Source organism: Bufo gargarizans, unplaced genomic scaffold (assembly GCF_014858855.1).
Source record: "Bufo gargarizans isolate SCDJY-AF-19 unplaced genomic scaffold, ASM1485885v1 original_scaffold_1546_pilon, whole genome shotgun sequence".
In the NCBI taxonomy this organism is placed as follows: domain Eukaryota; kingdom Metazoa; phylum Chordata; class Amphibia; order Anura; family Bufonidae; genus Bufo; species Bufo gargarizans.
This window is the reverse complement of record NW_025334408.1, coordinates 94,409-110,923: the sequence shown is the minus strand read 5'-3', so window position 1 is coordinate 110,923 and position 16,515 is coordinate 94,409. Positions and strand designations below refer to the sequence as shown.

General features: G+C 45.4%; 1 protein-coding gene across 4 annotated transcripts in view; it reads left to right on the top strand.

Annotated features, from left to right (window-relative positions):
- LOC122923388 overlaps positions 1 to 8,670 on the top strand; it is a 110,708-nt gene extending 102,038 nt beyond the window's left edge. For 2 of the 4 annotated variants that reach the window (XM_044274184.1, XM_044274186.1), the window contains 3 exons: positions 3,714 to 3,737; positions 5,156 to 5,266; positions 8,504 to 8,670. In XM_044274184.1, the coding sequence (XP_044130119.1) occupies positions 3,714 to 3,737; positions 5,156 to 5,266; positions 8,504 to 8,596 (228 nt within the window). In that variant the 3' untranslated portion in view covers positions 8,597 to 8,670. Of the gene's footprint in view, positions 1 to 3,713; positions 3,738 to 5,155; positions 5,267 to 8,503 lie in introns of those variants that run through there. The other 2 variants (XM_044274185.1, XR_006387282.1) reach the window with 2 other exon arrangements.
- The last annotated feature ends 7,845 nt before the right edge of the window (positions 8,671 to 16,515 follow it).

The window sequence follows — 16,515 nt, the reverse complement described above, 5'->3', positions numbered from 1 at the left end:
AGAGATCTACTGTAATGATAGAAGATGTTCTTAAAGTAGGTTTATCCAGATAGGTTGGGTTTGGGGTGTTGTGGACCCCCTACAACCACATTCCCCCCATTCTCTACAATCAGGATATGACTAGAGGTACAAAACAGAGATAATCCTCAGTTGTTTTTGCTTCTACTATAGAGTATAATAGAACGTAGGGGTCAAGGTTGGCGGGGTCACCTTCCTACACCTGGAATCCAAACTCCAGCTAAAACCCTATCTCAGCCACATGCTATATGCTGTAGGGGTGCCTATGTATGTGTGTGGTCCTCTCCACTGAAGCCTATGGGAGTTAGAGAGACAACTGAGCGAGCAACACCCTTAGATTTCTAATGACAGAGTCAAGCACATGTGCCACTACCTCTTCCCATCTGAATAAGATTGCCAAATGTTCATCAAGAATTTTCTGGTCCAAGAGGAGAGCAGGTGGATAGATAAAGGGCTTCCATTAATGGTAGTCACAGCAAGCCATCCAGCTCCCTTGTCTATAGCAATTAAACCTGTGTCCTGCAATCTTTTCTTTAGAACAGGCACTTCACATCCCCAATAATCACAGCAGCCCCAACCCTTCCATTAGTGAAACATGCATGCCCACCACTGGACCTTCTTAACTGTACCCCCCTGTTCACTGCTGAGGAAATAATGGGGGGATGGTGCTTCTGTGACTACTGCAAGAGTGAGAAAGTATAAGATGGCAAGGAAGACACAAAAGTTGATTACATTTCACTTTATTGGAAAAAAAAAAAAGTACTTGGGAAGTAAGTGGATAGACTGAGGACCGCAAAAACACAAGAGTGCTCCCCCCTGATCTAGTAACTTCAAGAAGCAGCGGGCAACAATATAACTACCTCTGTGGACCAAAACAGCGGGCAACAAAATGATAAGGGTGGTAGATGGAGTACATGGCAGATGTATGGCATACAGGTAGATAGAGGATAAATACCAGTGAACAGAAATAGAGCAGTACTGAACTGACCCTTTCTGAATTCAAAACAGGAAATCAGTCAGGACAATACAACAGCGCAATAACAAATCTCCAAAGACTGCAAACAAACTAAATTCTGTGAAACGTCAGATGCAAGAATACAAAAAAAAAAACAAAAAAAAAAAACAGTAGGCTAGAGCAAGAAAAGAATAACAGAGTCTGGGAGGAAATGCACATGAAAAATTCTATGCTCGACAACCAGAATGCAGTAAGGCCTGATTGTATAAAGGCCGAACAATCAGCAACTCTACCCTAATAAACCATCTAAACCTAGGTGATAACCAAACCAAGATTCAGATGCAAGGTAGTTGCTTATGCAACAGGCAAAACAAAATTAGTGACTAAGTGAAAATAAAGCAAGAGGGAAACCACTGTTGCTAGTAACAGAAAAATCCTATCCTATGGGTTTTCACTCTACTTGTTTGCTATTCAGGCCTTACACAATAAAACTACATTTCAAGCTATTCCTTTATACAGTTGTAAGTTGGAGCCATGTGCCTGTGTTTCTCCACCATTGCAGGACTTGGGAAAACATTGGGAGACATAACAGATACAACTGCAACAACATGTTTCTTCTATCCTTATCTACAAATGGGAATTTCTAACAAATATATATATAAATTATATGGACTAGAGACGAACTCTTGAAATTTGACTCATGTCCGATCCATTACATTTTTTTAAAAATGTGATTAACGTCTGAATCGATTCTGCACAAATCAAATATGCTCTAAGGTCTCAAGAACTAATTTTTTTTTATATCTTTATTTTTTTAAATGAATTTTTACTCTCTCTCACCCCTTAAAGGGGTTATCCATGTTCAGAGCTGAAATCGGACAGATTCCCATCTTTACCTCTCCAGCCCCTCTGATATGGACTGCGCAGGGCAGGGGCTTGTTTGTTTACCTCGGCACATTGCTAGGTGGAGGCTTCCGCCCAGCAGTGTATTCGGTGATGTCACCGGCACTGATGGGCCGGCTTTAGCACTGCCCTAGCCGCTTTACAGGCTAGGGCAGCGCTAAAGCCCGCCCATCAGTGCCGGTAAAGTCACTTGGCTCACTGCTGGGTGGAAGCCTCCTCCTAGATAACACTACGGAGAGCCCGATACATCACCTGAACTCCATAAAAAGCCTTTTCCCTATGTGATTCAATGCAGGGCAAAGGAGAGCATCAGAGCATGAAATGCTCCGATGCTCTTATCAGGGGGGCTGCCTGGGTGAAAATGGGGATATGTCCAGGTTCAGCTCTGAACCCGGACAACCCCTTTAAGCTCTTGAACACAATAACCGCAATAACAAATAATGTCAGAGTGACACTGACATACACAGCTATAAGTAAACACCTGATGATCATTTTAGCAATTAGCATGTTTATAAAAATGTGTTCTGCTTTTTCATACCCCAAAGTTTCCCAAAATTGTTCCTTATCAGGGGCAAATTATGTTTAAACACACATGGTATTATGGGAAATAACAGTGGCTTGTTGGGACCAAACATCCAAAAAGTATGCCTTTAACAGGGGCAAATACCTTCTGTTTCTACACACACATGTTAATGTCATGAAAGACAGTGACTTGTTCTGCGCAAGCATCCAAAAATTATGCAATAACAGGAACGGAATGCCTGCCCCTACTCATACCCACTGTGAGGATTAGCATGTGGAGAGGTAGACAAAAGAGATTTACAACAGAGACAGTGACACTGGAGATAAAAATCCAAACATGTCTTGCCTGTATTTTGAACTACACTACACTGCAGTACTAAACTGATATAAGGAGGCAGTTGTTTTTTTGCAAAATGTGTTTGAAGAATATGAAATACTGCAGTAATAGAATGATCTCACTAACAGGGGTATACCAATGCAATTTTTGCAGTAAAACGTGTTTGATTTGAATGGTATCTTGCAGTAATACAACACTTTTTTGCAGTAAAATGAAATGCCTTTAATAACGACTATACAAAATAGCATTATTGCTGTAAAATACTTTTGCTGTAACTTTACTACAGTACCCGTTATCTTGCAGTAATATACAACACGTTCAGTAAGTATAATGTACTGCAATGACCAATTACAAACAAATTACAAGTAAATTTAAACTCGTTTTTAGGGGGGGGAAATGTGCAATTGCAGATGTTTGCTATTGAGGTGCTGGCAATAAGTCTATGAACTGTAGAAATGTTTTTTTACAAAGAACAAAAGTTTGACTGGATGTTCATGCAGAAAAATATTTTTTTTGCTAGTTTCAGTAAGTCAGACCTAGGTACCAGCAAACCCTCTTTATATGCTTTCCATGATCAAACCTCCAGCCTCTGAGCCAATCAGGGCAAGCCCTACCCCACTTCCAGCTTCATGTTTTCCTCCATCTCCTTCCTTTCCACTAGTTTTGCACTCCAATTAAATGGTAAAATGGGGCTGTGTACATTTTTACGTGATTCATCCAAAGCAAAGCATTCATTTAAACACTGACTGGTGGAAACCAAGAATGGTGTTAATTCCAGGAACCAGTTTCAGCCAATCTAAACATAACTGAAGATACTGACATAATCTAAAGATGTTCATAAGGAATGGACAGACTAGATGGACCTGGCTTTTCTCTGCTGAGAATAGGACGTAATGTTTTGATTAGCTCATGTGTGATGGTAATCATTATTACATGGACATGTTACCCACTGATTTGGGCTCTTCTACCCTTTTCCAGATCAATACAACACAGAAATCCTACTTAAGTGATCAACATTTACTCAACATTTAACCCCTGTAGAGGGATCGGGACTCCACTGAAAGCGAACCATTAGAGTTCTAATTAGAGATGAGCGAATCGAATTGCACGAAGTGCAATTCAATCCGAATTTCAGGATAAATTTGATTTGCCTAAAAGCCGAATTTCCTTGTGCTTCGTGTCAGCGAATCGATTTAACCTGAAATAGTATAAAAAACAAAAAAATTCAACCTTAACTCCACCATTTGCTCGTGACGGGCCGCCAGCCTTCTTCTTGCTTGAATATCTCGGCCGAAATCCTGTGCGGCGCGAGATTACATCATCACGCCGGCCGGCGTGATGACGTAATCTCGCGCCGCACAGGATTTCAGCCGAGATCTTCAAGCAATATGGTGGCGGCCGGCCCGTTGCGAGCAAATGGAGGCGGTAAGTGTGATTGAAAAAATTGTTATTGTTAATTTTACACTCAGATGCCGCGATTATGTATGAACGCGGCATCTGAAGGGTACAATGATGGGGAGCACCACTATCCCAGCTCCCTGTCATTGCAACCGCTACTTACAAAAAAATGCTCTTCGTGACAAAGCAATTTGTCACAAAGCGAATTTTTTTGTGAAATTCAGCGAATCAGCCGAATCAAACTTTTAAGAAATTCGCTCATCTCTAGTTCTAACCTCTGTCAGTGGCCACTGACCTATGGGAGTCAAGAGACACTGGTGCGCGGCAGCAAAGGATCAGGCAAAACTGTAGTCGGGAAACAAGCTGAGGTCAGGGCAAGCAGGGTTTGTGCAATCCAGTAAACAGTCAAAAGGTCCCAGTGGGGGGACACTTTGTGAACAATTTATCAAGGGACTCTTCTAAAAGTAGGGAGAACCTCCTTTATTGACCTGCCTATTTTGGGCCTTTAGTCTTGCTATACCAATTAGATAGCTGCTGCCCAAAGGCTGTTCAGCTGACCAACCCCTTGTGGAGTTTAGCTGTACAAATGGTAGGCAGTCGGCAGGATTGGATGCAACACCACCCACACACTGACAGTGTGTCTTTTAAATTAGCTCCCAGCTGGGTGAGGTGGTAACACACGAAATGGAGTATGGGAGTGACCGTTCCACCCAAAATCTTCAGTCACTCCTAAATCCCAGACACAAATTCCAGCTACCACAAACTCAGCATTTACATCACTGAGATCAGCAGCCTCAGTGACACATACTTACCATCAATAACCTCACCCCTTGGATGCTTACACCCTCTATACATGTTCCTCTTTAGCTCAGCCAAGCATCCAACCAGCATGTGTCCTGAATGGGGCAGGAGGGATAGAAAGCCATTGCCATGCTTTTCTGGTGATAGCTTACAGTACCAAGAACAAAAGGATTGGCCAGGCGAAATCCAACAGCTTGATTCTCATCTCCCCCAACTTTTAGGATAATGTAAGAACTCCAGGAACTGAGATAAAAGAAAGAAAAGGATCGACTGTGAAAAAGAATAAAGAAATCAAACAGCGGAATATCGCGGATGCCTGTAATACCAATGAGGTGAGTAAAATTCCTTGCCTACAATATACATCAGTACCGGAGGTAGACAATCATAGTTGGGTTCTACTGTAAAGATGTAAAATGTAGATTAGGGTTTGAATACTAGGATCCCTCACAATCACAAGAATCAAATCTCTTTCATTTTAAACAAGAGAGAATAAGCTGTATGGAGTAGAGAGCAAACCCACAAAAAATAGGCCATCCAATGGACTTTGGAAATAACAATTGTCTCCGGTTCAGTCTAAGACTCCAAGGCATTGGTGATCTATTCAAGACCTGTCCAAAATCTACCAGCAGGTTGGAGAAAGGCTGGTGGAGGCCCCTGTTCAAAAGCCAGCAGCACCCATCCCACTTCTTAAACCTCTACTGCAGGCAGAAGACATTTTTAAGCCACATCTTCAACCCCAATCCACCCCAGCCTCCTCCAGATAACAAGAGTATTCTTCTATTGTTAGTCACACCATATTATACAGCTTAAGACTTTAGTCATAATAACCCAAAAAATGCATCAAGACTGCTCTGCTGTCACGGGGTGTCACGACCTATCGCTGACCCTGTTGTGCCTGTGGTGAGAAGGTCGCAGCGGGTGGCTACTCACTTGGTTTCAAGAGATCGCTCCATGACCTAGTGGTCGGAATGGATTCCGGTCCAGGTTTTCCTGCTTAGGTTTGCGATTCTTTTTCTCCCACTTAGGAATCTGTAGCTTTTCCTTTCTGCTCTTCTCTGTCAGCCACTTCCAGCTACTATATATTCTCCCTTTCTGCTTCCCTTGTTGCCAGATATAGACCTTCTTTCCAGATCTTCTATTCTGACCTCTGGTGGAGTTGCTGTGGAGCTGTTGGAACTGGTGCTGTTGGATCTCCGGTTCACTCCTGTTTGTTGTCTCCCTTCGGGGATCGTTTGTGGTGTTTGTGTTGTTTGTGTTGTTTGTCCATTCCCTGTTGTTACCCTAGGTGCCAGTGGTGAGAACTAGTGCTTCCACCGCCCTACTCACTACCTAGGGATTATGTCAAGATAATCCAGGGACGAGGCACATGATCAGCGTACAGGTTAGCAGCCCGTCTATTGACGTCAGGGCAGTCAGGTGCCAGTGCCAGGTGAGTTAGGGGTCACCACTCCTCCCTCTCCCTAGTGAAAGGGTGCTCTCCTTCCTTCCTCTCTGCACCGCACGTCTGTTACCTGCCATATTAGACGTGATATTTGCTTTGATATTATGGGTAATACATTTCTGCTAGATGTGGGTATCTGTCATGAAGCAGGTGTGGAGCCACTCTGCCCCTGAACAGATTTGGCTTTGGTCTACTTCTAAAGGAGTCATCTAAGTGTGCCCCCCTCCCCTGGTCTTTGCACAGATATCTGGACTCTGCTGCATAGAAACCACTAAGCCGTTACCTCCGGGAGTAGCCTCTGTACAGCTGACCCACCGGGATCAAGAGACACTGTTGCATGGCACCAAAGGGACAGGCTACAGTGTAGTCAGTGGACAAATTGAGGTCAGGGCAGGTAGAGTTCATACAATTCGGTATACAAAGCAGGTAGCTCAAGGTCAATATGGGAGTCGGGCATGGTCAAGTCAGGCAACAGAGGGTCAATTCTAATAAACAGGCAGAGGTCATGCACATGAAATCAGAATAGAATGATAGTGCACCTTTGCAGGGACTAGCAAACTGGAGAACCTGTTGCTCAGGCACTTTCCCATAGGAGAAGATGCCATTAACACCCAGGCTCAGCAGCCATTGGCTGCAGACAGATTGGGCTGCATGCACTGGCCATTTAAGAATGGGGAGAGCATGCACTCTAACTACAGCAGTCTGAGGAGAAGAGGCTGGAAGCTGTCTAACACAGAATACCAAGTGCTGCTGCATCCATGCCTACTGGGAGGAGGCTGGTGGACATGGATTGACATTTATTAGGCCCCCACTGCAGTCCTGCATACCTTGTGGGAAAGGATGCCGCGCTACTCACCATGCCATCCAGTGTCCTGGCCTCAGGAATTTCCTGCAGGCTGCCGTCTTCATGCTGCTGCTGCCCACTGATCCAGTCTCTGTCACCTTAGAGCACGTGCATGCTTACCTCTGGCCTCTTAAAGTGCCAGTGTGTGTGCTTGCCAATGGCTAGGGAATGGGATCCCTGGGTATTTAAGGCACCCTCTTTAAGCAGAGGGTGGCTGAGCTTCAAGGTTCCTTGGTGACCAGCAAAGATGCATTGAAGTCTAGTATTTCAGCAATTTGCCTGCATTATCTTCTGCCTCTTTATCCAGTGTGTCTCCAGTCCTGACCCGCTCTATGTGTTCCTGCACTTTCAGTTTTGTTTGTATTTTGAGTTCACCCAGTTTGTCAGCTCTTGTCTGTATTCCTGCAATCGCCGAGCCTGCCCTGCCTGTGTCTGCACTACTACCCTGCCAGCCATGCTCTCCTGTATTTGCATTCATCTGCAGTACACTTCTCAAAACCAGCAATCAAGTTTAAGCGATTGTTCAGACCACACCAGCGATTTTGTCTGATATTCTGAGCTCCTGGTGCTTGCACCTGGATTCCTTACCCCAGTAGGTCAGCTGCCAACTGTATTGGGACTATCCCAGGAGGTAGTGATCTGGTTGTTCCCCTGCAACACATTCCAGATCCCTGTACAGGGGTTGAAGGGTGAGTACCAGGGGAGTGACAAAATAATGACCTTAAGGTTTAGCCCAAGGTCAAACTAGTTACCACCCTGCCGGAGATGCTGTAAAGGTGTTTCGGCGGCCATGTCCACTGGGACAGGAAAGACTCCAGCGGGCATGGACTGCTGTGGCATAATAGTATCACTTTAATCTCCACTAGTTTGAATGGTTAATGTTGAGCATCCGTTCCATCTGGTTTCTGTTATTTTTGATGGGAGAAAAAGTGCTTGTAAAAATAACAGAAACCTGAAGGAAAGGTTTCTCTTATTTTTTGTTTAAGATTCAAGTCAATGAATGATGGCTAGACATGACATACATCATTCAGTCCATGTAATCCATCCATTTATTCCTTTCTTGTAAATTAAAATTTTATTAAGAGATTTTTATTTTATTTTTTCAAAATTAAAAGTATAACATAGACATGTAAATACAGGAAATACAACCAAAGTTCTTCACAGACAAGCATCCTTTCTAATAGAACAGAAATCCAGAAAACACTTCTCTGGTGTGAACAAGCCCTTATATTGTTTTCCTATTGTTTTTCAAGTCATGACAAATTTTTTGTTGTTTATTTTAAGGTCACTAATGAAACGCCCAGATCTGAGACAAAACAACAAAACAGCCCGAGTGGGAACAAAAAAAGGAAGAGCGCGAAACGGCTATTTAACTAACGAGAAATCGCGGGAATCCTACACAGAGCATAGGATGAGAAGCTGGGCAGGCTCATGTACACATTACCATATTTTATTAAATTTTCAAGCTATTTTGGATTGAGTTTTACAAATACAATAAAACATAAAAACATCAATCAGAAGGAACTGGTACATATTTGGCTCCATGCAAGGGGCCCAAAAAGTGAATACATGAGAATACGAGACTACGTTATAGAGAATACATGAGAATACGAGACTACGTTATAGAGAATACATGAGAATACGAGAATACGTTATAGAGAATACATGGTTGCACACGGCTCATTTATAAATGGAAAATAAGGAAAATAACAAAGAAACATCCATTAAGGACAACAATCCAAGTAGATGATGATGTTTCGAAAAAGAGTAAGAAAGTGGGGGTATATGGTGGTCGCAGCCATCTTGATTTAAGAAACTACATGAAATCTTGTGCTCAGTGTTGCGTGATATCACCAGTGAGCCAGCTGTCCGGGCATGGTGCCGTCATCAGGGATGACGTCATCGTACCTGGCTAGCGTGATGATATCATCATGTAACATGGTTTCTTCAATCAAGATGGCTACCACTGCATCTCTGCGAGCAAATGGATAAGGTGAGCATGTATTTTTTTTTAACCCTGATTAACCCCTGAAAGACCTAAAATTTTAATGTCAGATTCCGGTGATCGGCAAAGAACGCGGTATCTGGGGGATTCAATGATGATGGGCGCAATAGCCATTTCCCGTCATTGTGCCCGCCACTTACAAAAAAATGCGCTTCGTGACGAAGTAATTGGTAACAAATCAAATTACATTGTGTGAAATTCGGCAAAGCAGCTGAATAGAAATTTTGATAACTTACTACCAGAGATGAGCAAAGTTACGAAGCGCATTCCTTTGTATGTCGTAGGTGCAATGATGGTGAACTGCGATTGCGCCGCCCCCCCATCATTGAACCCCTCAGATGCTGCGTTCATTGCTTCTCGTGATGTCTGAGATTAAAATTAAAGCCTTTCAGGGGCTAATCCAGTTAAAACATACTCACCTTAACCATTTGATTGCAGAGAGGCCATCGCATCCATCTCGATTAAAGACACCGTGCAAAATCTCACGTGATGACGCCATCACGCTGGCCAGTTTTGGTGCGGTCATGGAAAATAGATTCTTTACCACGAAGCGTGAGGAAATTCGGCTTTGCAGCGTAATAAAATTTTTCCTGAAATTCAGATCGAAGTCCACTTTGGATACTTCGATTCGCTTAGCACTATCAGCAATCTTCGAGGCATCAGTGGGGATGGTTTTTCATTGTCAGCTGTGGTTGGGATGAACCCTAACCAAGTCTCCAGGATTAGTACTCTAGTGAGTGAGGAGAGCTTAATGGAGAGATTCAGAAAGTAGAGAAACCGAGGTTGAAGTAGGAAGATCAAGTGTCTTCCTAGGTCAATGTGTATTGGCTAGTATTACACTTTGGCTAGTGATGATCGAGCACCAAAGTATTCGGGTGTTCGGGCCGAACACATTGCTATATTCGTGTGCTCGGCCGAGCACCCAAGTATAATGGGAGTCAATGGGAGACAACCAGGCATCCCCTGAAGAGGGGAAGGTGCCTGGTCCATTGGAAAAGGTCAGAAAGTGACAGATAGACCACCGAAATGGATCGGAAACAGCATGGGGACGATGTCTGGATGCATCTTGGACTCCCAGGTCGCTGCTGGGAACCATCTTTTCCGAGTTGTACACCACTTTTACAGACTGACAAAAATATGCACAAAACCTCCCAAAAATAAATTTTACAGGAAAAATTGTTAGGAAACATTCTTTCCTGTATATTCAATTGTATATAAAGTGCAGGTGCTGAAATAAAATTACAAGGATGAAGCACTCCGATACAACCTGTACATCACATAAAAGAGGGCCTCGTCCACATTGTGGTACAATTGTTCAGGTAGTGAGACTCCTACATAAAGCCTATGCACTAAGTGAAAGGGCTGCCAAAAATTACAAGGAACCGACACTCCAAAACACCCTTTATTACACATAAAGGAGGGCATCATACACACCCTTGAAAAATTATGATTGATGGCCTGCTGGTGACCCTTAAAAACATTTGGAACAAGGGCCTGCTGATCTGACCATCTAAAACCTTAGGGACGAGGGCCTGCTGCCGCATTGGTGACTCTAGATAACCTCTGGGCGATTGCACGTCCCTGTGACGGCGACGATCCATTTGGATGTCTGCCCTATCAACTTTCGATGTTCTTTTCTGCGCCTACCATGGTTATCACAGGTAACGGGGGATTAGGGTTCGATGCCGGAGAGGGAGCTTGAGAAAGGGATACCACATCCAAGGGAGGTCAATAGCTGAAATCTGATTAGCTGTTGTTGCCTTGCCACTTTTTTTTCCTAATTCTGAACCACCCAGATAGGGTGTGTCAAGTTATTAAAGCACAAGATTCCAAGGAAGGCAGCAGGCGCGCAGCAATTACCCACTCCCGACTCGGGGAGGTAGTGACGATAAGTAAAAGCAAATGTCATTTGCTGGATTTGTGTGAGGGGAGGCTCCTGCACGCCCTATTTAAGGGTAGCGGGCCTTCCCTTCACGATACGTACGGTCGAATGGTGTTCGTGGCACCCACCCACCCATACCCCATTTTTCATTTTTCTTCCTCATTTCACTCCTAGGTCGGCCCCCTTTAGGCTGCCCTATCGAATAAGCAGTACCGCCACACCTTCACTGCTGCTATAGGTTGCATAATGTCACTCTGATAGCTGTACCGAACACAAATAACAATGCAGCACTCTTAAGCTGCCCTGTTTTTGGAATGAGTACACTTTCCGTTAATGAGGATCTATTGGAGGGCAAGTCTGGTGCCAGCAGCCAACTTGCTCCCAGCCTCCACAACATTCACCCAGTGTGCCATCATGGTGATGATTGTGTTGACCAGACTCTTGTCTACTGAGACTGGACTTGTAGATGAAGGCCTGCTGCCACTTTGTTAACTATAGATAACTTCTAGGCGATTGCACGTCCCCTTGACAGCGACGATCCATTTTGATGTTTGCCCTATCAACTTTGGAGCAATTTTTCAACAAGGACCTTCTGGTATAGCACCGTTTTGCTTGTCCTCTCCAACAGAGGAATGAGAGATGAGAAGTTCTCTTTGTAGCAGGGGTTGAGAAGGGTGAGCAACCAGTAATCCGTGTTGTTTAAAATGCATATAACACGCGGGTCGCCGGAAAGGAAGCCTAACATGAAGTCAGCCATGTGTGCCAGAGTACCAACAGGCAAGACTTCGCTGTCATCATCAGAAGGTGAGCTGACCCTGCAAAAGATTTTAGGTGAGGGCCTGCAGGTGAGCTGACCCTGTAAAACATTATATGCGAGGGCCTGCAGTTGAGCTGACCCTGTAAAAGATTTTAGGTGAGGTCCTGCAGTTGAGCTGACCCTGTAAAACATTATATGCAAGGGCCTGCAGGTGAGCTGACCTCATAAAACATTATATGCGAGGCGTGCTGCTTAGCTGACTATCTAAAACATTAGGGGCGAGGGCCTTCTGGTGAGCTGACGCTCTCAAACATTATATGCGAGTGCCTGCTGGTTAGCTGACGCTCAAAAACATTATATGCGAGGGCCTGCAGTTGAGCTGACCCTGTAAAACATTATATGCGAGGGCCTGCTGCTGAGTGGACCCTCTAAAACATTAGGGGGGAGGGCCAGCTGGTGAGCTGATGCTCTAAAACATTATATGCGGGTGCCTGCTGGTGAGCTGACGCTCTAAAACATTATATGCGAGGGACTGCAGGTGAGCTGACCCTGTAAAGCATTATATGCGAGGCCTGCTGCTTAGCTGACTATCTAAAACACTAGGGGCAAGGGCCTTCTGGTGAGCTGACGCTTGAAAACATTATATGCGACTGCCTGCTGTACAGCTGATGCTCTAAAACATTATATGCGAGTGAATGCTGTCAGATGACCCTATAAAAAAATTTAGTTGAGGAAATATATACAATCTGGATGATGAGGAGGAGAAAACAAGATTCAACCATATACTCTTTTTTTGTGGTGGAAAAGGTGCATGGGAATACACTACAGTAGATTGAGTACATTATAAATGATAGATTGAAATTGCCTTTATGTTCATCATCAGCTCAGCTTTCCTCTGATGGAGTTGAGAAGTCAGGGGCAATCCAGACCTTGTTCATTTTTATCTGAGTCAACCCGTCAGCATTGCCAGTGGACAAGCGGATGCGCTTATCTGTTATGATGCCACCAGCAGCGCTAAATACACGCTCAGACAAAACGCTTGCGGCAGGGTAGTCCAAGGCATAGGGCGCAAGTTCGTACCACGTGTCCAGCTTGGACACCCAGTAGTTGTAAGGCACTGAGGGATCATTTAGGACGCTGACACGGTCAGCTATACATTCCTTCACCATCTACCAAAAAATTTCCCTCCTTGCACCACTAGGCCACGCTTCAGGGTGAGGTTGCTGGCGGGGTGTCATGAAAGTGTCCCATGCCTTGGAGAGTGTTGCCCTGCCGTTGTTGGAACTGATGTGTGTTCCCCTTGTCTCCCTTCCTCGGTTGCCTAAGGAAGTACGGACTCTGCCGGCCACGTTGTCAGATGGAAAATTTTGGAGCAATCTCTCAACATGTACCTTCTGGTATTGCACCGTTTTACTTGTCTTCTCCACCACAGGAATGAGACATGAGAAGTTCTCTTTGTAGCGGGGGTCGAGAAGGGTGAACACCCAGTAATCCGTGTTATCTAAAATGCGTATAACGCGAGGGTTGCTGGAAAGGCAGTCTAACTTAAAGTCAGCCATGTGTGCCAGAGTACCAACAGGCAAGACGTCGATGTCGACATCAGGATGACTCTCCATCCCCTCTTCCTCCTCCTCCTCTTCTGCCCATCCACGCTGAACAGATGGAATTAAAGTTCCATGGGTACAACTGTCTCCTGCTCCTCCTCTTCATGGTCCAATTCGCGCTGAGAAGATGTACTGAGGGTCGTCTGGCTATCACCCTGTGTAATGTCCTCCCCCATTTCCTCATCTGCCACATTCAGAGCGTCGTCCTTAATTGTGAGCAGCAATCGTTTGAGTAGACACAGCAGTGGGATGGTTAAGCTGATAATAGCGTTATCGCCACCAATCATCTGTGTGGATTCATCAAAGTTTTTTAAAACCTAACAGAGTCAGAGGTCTGACATCAATGCCCACTCCTCGCTTGTGAATAGTGGCAGTTGACTCGAAAGGCGACGACCATGTTGCAGCTGGTATTGCACAACTGCCCTCTGCTGCTCACAAAGCCTGGCCAACATGTGGAACGTTAAGTTCCAGCGCATGCTCACGTCGCACAACAGTCGGTGAGCTGGAAGCCGCAAGCGCTCCTGCAGCGTTGACAGACCGGCTGAAGCTGTGGACGACTTGCGGAAATGGGCACACACGCGGCGCGCCTTCACTAGTAGCTCTGGCAAATTGGGGTAGGCTAAACCGCTGAACCACTAAGTTTAAGACGTGGGCTAGACATGGAATGTGTGTCAGGTTGCCGAGCTCCAAAACTGCCACCAAGTTACAGCCATTATCATACACAAACAAGCCTGGTTGTAGGTTGAGTGGCAAGAGCCACAGCTCGGTCTGGTCCCTTATACACTGCCACAGCTCTGCTGCGGTGTGCTGTTTGTCCCCTAACCAGATCAACTTTAGCACGGCCTGTTGACGCTTATCCACAGCAGTGCTATGCTGCTTCCAGCAACCGACTGATGGCTGACTGGTGCTACAAGAGGATAATTCTGAGGTTGAGGAGGAGACAGAGGAGGAGAAGTGGGGGTTGGAGCCAGTAACATAGCTGCTGGCGGAGACGCTGATTGACGTAGGGCCCGCAATCCTGGGTGTGGGTAGCACCTGTGCCATCCCAGGGTAAGACTCACTTCCAGCCTCCACAACATTCACCCAGTGTGCGGTCAGGGAAATGTAGCATCCCTGGCCACCAGCATGTGTCTGTGGTTAAGTGGACTTTCACCGTAAATGCATTGGTCAGGGCACAGGTGATGTTCTGGGACACATGCTGGTGTAAGGCGGGCATGGCACACTGTGAAAAATAGTGGCAGCTGGGGACTGCGTACCGAGGGACGGCCACCGACATCAGGCTGCAGAAGGCCTCAGTGTCCACAAGCCTAAATGGCAACATTTCAAGGACCAGTAATTTGAAAAGTTGCGCATTTAGTGCTATGGCCTGTGGGTGGGTATTTGCGCTTGCATTCAAATGACTGTGGTATGGACATTTGAACACTGCGCTGGGACAGGGAAGTGGATGCTGTTGCTGATGGTTCATGCGAAGGTCCAGGTGCAGGGCGAGGGGCATCCGGGCTTGCGCCTTCGACAAGGGATTGGCCAGCAGTGCGTAACACAGGGGAAGAGGAGGCAGTGGTGTGACCCGCAGACCCAGATTGTGGACCCAGGCGTTCGGCCCAGTTATTAGGGTGCTTAAATGCCATGTGGTGGATCATGCTAGTGGTGGTGAGGTTGCTAGTGTTCACGCCCTGGCTCATTTTGGTACGGCACAGGTTGCAAACTACCACTCTTTTGTTGTCTGCACTTTCACCAAAAAAGCGCGATACTGAGGAACACATACCCCTTGGCAAGATAGATTTACGCATAGGGGTGCTCGGGGTAAAGGTTGCGGGCCTGTTTGGTGTGGGCTCTTCCAGCCTGTTGCGGTGCTGCGGATTCCTCCCCCTCTGTACTGCTGTCCTCATTTGGCTTTTCACCTTCCCAGGTTGGGTCAGTGAACTCATCGTCAACCACGTCCTCTTCCACTTCCTCACTCTGCTCATCCTCCTGACTTGACCTAACCACAACCTCAGTGATTGACAACTGTGTCTCATCATCATCTACCTCGTGAATGAATGATTGCCGTTCATCACCGTCATCTTCTTAAGACTGTGAAGGCTCAAGAGGTTGGGAATCAGGGCACAATATCCCAGGTGCCTCTTCAAGCATAATAGAGAATGGCAGCTCACCTGGGAAATCAGTATGGGGAGGTGCTCTCCTCAAGGATTACCCAGAACCAGAAGAAACAATATGAAATGGAATGAGGGGCACTCAAATATCAGGGAGCCTCGGACCGCAAATACATCTAAAATGGATGGTTTATTAAACACTAAAAACAAGGTATCATGAAATATGACATCACATAAGTAAAAACTGGCGGATGGCTGACATGTACAATCAAAATATAAAAATAAAAATAGATGGATAGGATGACGTTGGATATCGTCATGCGTGTCCACATACAACCTAAATGGAAAGATAATTAGTTGCACAGACACTAAAGATGATGTCCCATGTGGAGGTGGACGACCATAGACAGGGACCTGTCGTTGAGGGCAGTGTCTCTTAGTTGATAGGTAGTTGGTAAAGTATAACCATATGGGAATGTGTCCGTGTATTATAGATCCAATGTGTAATGCGGAATGGCTTATATGCTTAGCCACCGGATCACAAGCCTGTAGCAGAATTCCTTATTGCACTGCCGATGCAGAGTCTTACCACAAAGTCCAGTTGCCGGATGTCTCCTCTCTTTACTCCGCTGGCCGAACCTGCTACCGGAGTCCCGTGTAGTCTCGCGGTATCAACGTGGCGTCCCACGTGACTTGGTGGCGGTAGTACATGACTCGCAGTCTGCGTAATTGGGGAGCTATGCATGGCAAGGTATGTGTCGCAAGGTATGCGTCTCTCCGGGTGAAGGACTCCAATGAGTTGTGATTTTGGAATCCTGGATGTAGGTGGCTATGAGATCGTATGAAAAAGCCAAAGTCCATATATAAATATATTGCTTGCTACTCTTTGGACGGAGTAGCAAGCAATATATTTATATATGGACTTTGGCCTTTTCATATGATCTCATAGCCACCT